Source organism: Empidonax traillii, unplaced genomic scaffold (assembly GCF_003031625.1).
Source record: "Empidonax traillii isolate 1590-97213 ecotype Southwest subspecies unplaced genomic scaffold, ASM303162v1 scaffold62:size2133460, whole genome shotgun sequence".
Lineage (NCBI taxonomy): Eukaryota > Metazoa > Chordata > Aves > Passeriformes > Tyrannidae > Empidonax > Empidonax traillii.
Genome location: NW_020955255.1, coordinates 2,008,049 through 2,015,334, shown reverse-complemented (window position 1 = coordinate 2,015,334; position 7,286 = coordinate 2,008,049). Strand labels below are relative to the sequence as shown.

At 44.4% G+C, this 7,286-nt stretch overlaps 1 protein-coding gene across 1 annotated transcript in view; it reads right to left on the bottom strand.

Moving 5' to 3' along the window:
• The window catches only part of DIPK1A (divergent protein kinase domain 1A), a 14,915-nt gene extending 8,360 nt beyond the window's left edge, over positions 1-6,555 (bottom strand). The window contains exon 1 of the mRNA XM_027880002.1: positions 6,401-6,555. Coding sequence (XP_027735803.1) covers positions 6,401-6,454 — 54 coding nt within the window. The 5' untranslated portion in view covers positions 6,455-6,555. The remainder of the gene's footprint in view (positions 1-6,400) is intronic.
• Positions 6,556-7,286: the final 731 nt, after the last annotated feature.

Below are 7,286 nucleotides of genomic sequence, written 5' to 3'. Positions count from 1 at the left end.
CCTCTGCTGTTCTTTCTCTTCCAATTATTTCCAGTCTATTTTCATCTGACTCTCCAACACTGGCCTCAGTTCCCATCTTCCTCCACTTTCTGTCTTCCATCTCAGGTAAGTTTCCAGCACTACTCGGTGCCTCATCCACTCTTTCAGTTTCTCCAGCACAACTTTCCTCCTTCAGAATCCTTGTCCTGCCCCTGTACCAGATGCGTTTACCATCCACAAGCATCCTTCCTTCTCAGCTCTGGGAAGCCAGCAGAGGTGGCATGGCAAAGCGTTAGGAGAGCGTCTCTCTCCCTGTTCTCACTTCCAGAACCAAAGGAAAACTGTAAGCAGGGCAGATGGATTCTTTCCCTGGTTTAGTTCTTAACACCCACACTACACAAAATAAACCAAAACAAACCTAGAGATCCATTGCTCCCCAGATCTCTGGAAGCCCAGGAAACCAGCTCAGAGGCGGCCCTCCAGCAGAGGGGGCCTGAAACACTTTTAAACTGAGAGGTGAACCAAAGCAGTAGACCTGGATCAGTTGTGAGCATACAACCAGATTTTTCTCAGTCCATCTACAGAACACAATGGGTTTTTTCTTTGCTCCCTTCATACTTTCTGCTGGTCAAATTACAAATGAACAACTTTAAAGCACTTACAAACAAGAACTGTTGCAGCACAATCGTGCAGGTTCAATGTCTTCTGTAATATTTTCTCATTTTTTGTTCTTATATCTCAAAAAAATTCATGGTTCTATAAACGTTTTTTTGAATTACTAGGTTTCAACCTAGTAATAATACCAATAAGTGCTCTGTAGTTAGTGCCTGAAATTATCTAACTAGGTGAGTCATTCATCTATTTTCACTTTGGCCTAATGTTTCTGTAACTAAATACAACATGAAACAGAAAGAATTACTTTGCCTTTGCAAAAAGCACCACGAGATACAGCAACATCTAAAGAAAAGTACAAAAGGTATTAGTAATTAAAGCATGGTATTTTGATAAAATCAGATCATATTCAATTATTGATAGCTATGCAAAGAAGGCATGTTTAATCATTAGAGGGGTTGTGCACATCTTTTTATCAGGACTGACATCGAGTTGATTAGGCAAGCAACTACCTATTATTTCCACTTCCATGTCCTTGCCCAAATCCTCCGTCAAAGGTTACCACCACATGGCAGATCTGTAGGAGCACACACAGGTGTCATACTCTGCATCATCATTTGCAGGGAAAAAAATTGTTTTCTCTGGAAATTTTCAGTAGTCAAACAAGTAAGGAGCTGGAGCAGCTAAGGGACGGGCACACGCTCACTCTGCCACTCGAGCTGTAGGTACAGGGAACTAAGAGGGGCATCTTGGACTACCCAGCCAACTGCACAGCACTCAGCTGTTACCCCCTCACTCAGAAAATACACTTAAGATGTGCCAGGCTGAAATGAGAATGGCCTCACTCAAACCAGCCTTAACTTCTTGCCTTTAAATTGTCACAGAGCTAACCTAAAACATTCTACTTTCCATCTAGATGTATGCCACCAGTGTATTGTTGTGAACCTTATCTCAGACAAAGGTTCATCCTGTACTTTGTAAAATAAACCCCAAACACAACCATCACAGAACTCCAGCAACAAAACTCTTGAGCATCTAACCTGAAAAGGAGGTATGTTTTTTAAAACACCCCCTCTCCCCACCCAAGAAAAATCCAACAAAAAACCACAAACCAAACACTAACAAAACTCCCACAAAAGGGATGGTGTTCAGAGTTTCAGGTAAGTCCTCTTCCTTCCCACCCAAACTCTCATGGTCTTTCCTTAGCCTAGAGCTGCTGAGATCAAGAAAGAAAGGTCTTCCTGAAGCTTCTCACAAAACTTTTCTCTACAAAAGTCTTCTCTTAATAGGATTACTGAAAATCCTAATAAGTTAACTTTCTTCAGTATTTCCCCTACACATAAATAAGATGAGTATTCTATGAATCAGGAATTATAGAAAATAAGTGCTAATGAATATCTTTGATTATTTGAAGATAAGATACAAAGATTTCCTTTAGAGACAGTATGTTATTTTGGTTTTTTTAAAACTATTTCTAATAACCCTATTATATTGTAGAACATAAAGCACAGAAAACTACTGATAAAATCTAGGAAAGATCAAAAGAAATACATCTGACAATTTAGGCAAAGTTGTTTTGTGTATAAAAACTGCTTAGAAACCCAAGCTTCAGGGACAACAAACCCTCTACGTTCCTCATGTTTCTTGCTGAAAACTTCCATGAACCTTTCTAACACTTAAACCAATGTGCTATTTAACGCAAATTTGTATTAATTGCATACCATTTAGTACAACCTCAGAGACCAGCAGTGGCCTACAGGCTTCAGGACCGCTGAGGAATATTGACCATATTCATTTACAGAATAATGTATATATGGGTTTATCCAAATTTGTCCTCCTTCTCAGGCAGAAAGTAAATGTGTTTGAGGCAGAAAATCCTTCTCAAATGCCATCTGACTACATCACATACTTGGCAGGAAGTTCCAGAGAAGCGGGGTTTATTTTGAGCTCAGCACTGTGCCAATGCAGCCGTGTAGCTTTTGATTTGCAAAAGCCATCCTGGCAGTTCAGAGCATGGACAACAGCATCCAACTGCTTACGGACAACCACAAGCTTCCACTCTCTGATTCAAATGGAATTACTTTTCTAAGGACTTCCTTATCACATTCAGCAAAAACTTGCTTATTATTTGGTTTCTTCCCATACATTCCTCCTATCCAATTTCTATTTCCTCCCCACGATCAGCCTTGAGTGTAGACACACTTAGTCCACTTCACTCAGCCTGTGCACGGGTTGTACTAATGCGGCAGGGACAGGATTTACCGAGCCTGGTTTGGTCACATGAGGTCCCACAGCGCAGAGGACTCACTGCCCACATGCCATGCACGTTATGGGAACACGTTTCTGAGCAAGGAGTCCCACTCTGGCATTTAGGGAACAACACGTACAGAGAGACTTCATTTGAAATTGTGACAATCTGCAAGGAAACTTGTAATAAGAACATATTCAGGGCAACAGGAGGACTGAGAGTTCCAAAAGTATCAAAAAAGGAAGAAGGCGTTCAGACTCAGGAAACAATTTCTCTTTTTGACTCTACTCTTCCATCAAGATGCTTAAATATGAGCCAGGGAACACAAGAATGAGGGAAAACACTTGTTATGCTTGATGTTTCAGAGTCAACTTCTTCCATCACTTGTATATTCTGCTAAGTCATGTGCATTGAATAATAATTAGACATTCATCCCCTGAAATAGAACTGGAAAACCACTTCTGGCAAAACTCAAGCCTGGATGCACTCCAAAGCATATGGAGAGTAGTGAATCAACAAGCAACAGAACTTGACAGTTTTTTGGTAAGTGTACTTTTTATTTAAAACACTTTTACGGTTTAAGAGTATGAAAGCATTTCTTTGTCTAGTCGTACAGAGAGCTTAATTCTGCAGAGTATTCCAGATAACTGTAGTGCACTTATCTCCTCCAAATCAGAGCTGTTTACTCCATTTGTTTTAGGAGCAATAGGAAAGGATAGACTGAAAAAAATGTAAGCCAATCATGTCAGAAATTCTGTTTTCTTCTCTGTTCAGGTTTGTGGATCATGGGATGCTTTTCAAGTATGCTGACATGATGTCTGAGAGCATTAGCCCACACTGTCTTGGATGCCATGTAATGGTCACGTTCACATCTTTGAAAGCAGAAGTGAATTCTTAAGATTATGCCAGTGTCTTGAATTATTTTGTATCCTGAGTAACTAAACTGAGTAACCAGAGCTGAGGTATCTTTTGAAATAAAATGGGATATCTCTCCTTAAAAGGTTAAACAAAACAAAAGGGATTAAAATCCTAAAGCAAAGAGATGATACAGGAAATTTCTGTTATGTGGGACTTTAAACTTGCTTATTCTTTGGCTCTTCAAAGACAGTCTTTTGTACATTACTGAAATCCATGGGGCACTTCTAAAGAGTCTGAAAACCTGGTCCAGAATCTCTGGAGGTCAGGAAGTTTCCAAGCAGGAAAATGCACTTTACATGATAATTGTTGTGAGCAGCGTTTCGGCTTGTTCTCTGCCTCATGATACAATTGGTAACTATAGGTATTAGAAGGAACTTCAGGTCAATGTCTCCTAAATTTGGGACACTAACCTCTCTTTATAAAACACAAAATCCCAGTGTTAATTACCAAACTGTAAAATCCTATAAATACAATTAGATTACTTTTTTGTGACGTGTAGCAGCATTCAAAAGTTCGTCAGGTTTTACAGTATTTTTGGAGATTTTTTTGCTATTATTACATTAGCTATGGATCTAGCACGCAAATTTGTCACAGACTATCTGTTGCAAAACCAACTCATAACATCCTGCTCCTATTACAGCAGGAAAACTAGAACAGGTATTAAATTTTGTCTTGCAGAACCTGATGTTCTGTCAACACATTTCACAACACGGTTTTCAAAGAGTCTGGAACACCAGCCATCAAAAGTTGGAATTCACTCACTGATAACCTTCCACTGTACAAACACCTTCCCCACTGTGCTACTTGAAATGCTGCACAGAGATACTACGCAAATCTTTTCATCTTGCTCGGAGCCCTCAGTGAGTTAAGTCTAACATTTACTTAGAGAGCACTGGCTTCTTTGGAGACAAATCTCCATAAAGCACTCAGCAATTAGTGCAGTTAAACCATGACTGCATTTGTCAAGTACCAACAGTAACGTGCAGTGACAAGAAAAGCCAATATATTGATAGCCTGCTGCCATTCCAGAGATGCATCAAACATCAACATACGTTCACTGCCTAACACAGAAAAATATGTTTATGTTCACAAAACCACTATCAGATCTCCAAAAACGAATCTGTAGAATATTCAAAAGCAGCTTCCAGTACAAGAAAGCAGTCAGAAACATTTTTTTTTAATCTGCAATAGAAACAACAATTTAACTTTTTTATAGGAAGTTAATAAATAATTTTGTTGTCTTCCCATTTCTCACTGGACTTTAAAATAACATATTTTGCTTGGAAGGCCTTAAATTAAATTTTGAGAAGAAATGAGAACAATGTTATCAAACATCCCCATATAATGATCAGAGAGAGGTTATCAAGGCAAAGGAGGCAAACAATTTGGAAAACCCTAATTTGAAAGGTAGTTTATAGATTACAAATTCATTTTTATTTGTATTGAAGGCTTTCTTCTATAGGAATCCAAATGCTAGACAAGCGTCTAATTCAGTAAATAGATCTACAGTAATCTTTTCCAGTCTAAAGCCCAAGTGATACTGACCCAGATTTGCAAATACATACCATAAAACAAATACTGAAGAGGGTAAGATTATACTATATCTGCATGTTTTTCCTTAAATATCATACCCTCTACTGGGTACTTCCAAAAACAGAGTAAGATTGGAAAAACTCCAGATGAGAAGAAACTAAGACATTCAAGATTTTAAAATGCATCAAAACAAAGTTTAACTTTTTTTAATCCAATGGTCACGAAACATATCAATGGTCACGAAGCATATCAACAGATGATGGACACATAAGAAGCATATATAAGAAATACAAATATTTCTCTGCTCCAACTTAACAAATACTCAGTTACAGTTTAATTAAAATACAATCCAACTGATAAAAAGGAAACCCAGAGTATAACTATCAAGAAACCACAGGGTCATATCTGACCGACATTTCACAGCAGAACTTCCCACCACACGACAGACACGGCACTACCAACAAAATCATCACTCCTCGGGTAACTTAAGTAATGCAAATGTGTACCTGTATACGTAAATACAAAAGTCTGTCTACGAACACAAACACAGATGCATGGAGCAATTACCAAGTGGGCAGCAGAAGAAAAGTGCCCACACTAATTTTTTTAGAACACGTGAAAAAATGAGTCTGCTCATGCAAGTTGTATTCCCCCCGCTTGACAGGACGGGTGCCCGCGGCACCGGCGATAGGTGTAAAGGCGGGACGTGCAGAGGGCTCCCCGGGCCCGGCGGTGCCGCAGGTGTGGCTGCCCCACTGACGGTCCCCCGAGAGCGCGGGGCCACCGCGGACCGGCCGCCGTGTAACAGGTCCCGCGGCGCTCGGGGAGGGTGCTCCGCGCACCGCCAAGGCCCGATCCGCCCGGTGGGGGCGACGAGATGCACCACGGTCCCGGGGCCGCCGCCACCTGCTCCGGTGCCCCGACACCCGCCCCGGCCCCGGAGCCGCCACCGCCCGCCGGCCGAGCCCCGGCCGCCGGCAGGCGCGGGCGGGAGGGAGCGGCGGCCGCGCCGGGGCGGGGGGAGCGGCGAGAGCCCTGCGGGGGGCGCCCGCTCCGGAGGGATCTCGGCGGGGAAAGACGGGCGCCGGCACCGGCCCCTCGCCGGCCTACCTGCGCGGAGTGGGGCTTCCTCAGCCAGGCCCCCGGGAAGAGCCGCCTCGCCATGGCAATCACACATCCCCGCAGCGGGCGGCGGTCGGAGGCGGAGCGGCGAGGAGCGCTCCCCCGCCTGCCGCTGCAGCCGCGCCGCCGGCTCCGCGGGGCTCGGCACGGCGAGGGAAGCGCCGCCTCAGGCACCGGGGGCCGCCGACAGACAGCGCCTGTCAGCGGGCAGGGCAGGCGGGAAGCTGCCGCCTCAGCCGCCGCACAACCCGCTCCCGCCGCTGATCGAAAGAGCCGAACGCAGCAGCTGTGAGGGGGCGAGGCGAGGCGGAGGGGGCGAGGCGCGGGGAGCTCCCGCCCCGCCGCTCGGCGCCTTGCCCGTGCCCGCCCCGAGCCTCCCGGGCTGTCCCGGCCCGTCTTCCCGCGTCAGGGCCGTGCGGGGCTCCTGGAGCCGACAGCCACCCCCGGGTTCCGCTCCTGTCTGCCAGAAGGCGCTCGGGCGCTGTCTGGAGACAATTATGGAGAAGTCAGTTAATAAATAACGTGTGTCGTTGATTGCGAACAGGCTCCTGTCATTTACTGGGCAGGGTATTAAAAACAGCTGCAGGCTTGTTACAGTCTTAAAAAAAAAAAAAAAAAAAAGGATTATTTCCTTCAGAATAAGGAAGGAGCGTTTGCCTGGGCCCATGTTAACACACAGGAGGGAATTCTTTACTGTGAGGGTGGTGAGGTGGAGAACAGGTAGCTCAGGGAAGTTGTGGTTGCCCCATCCCTGGAAGTGTCCAAGGCCAGGTTGGATGGGGCTCTGAGCGACCTGGTCTAGTCTCTAGCCACGGCAGAGGGTTTGGAACTAGATTAATTATCTAGGTCCCTTCCAACCCAAGCCATTCTATGA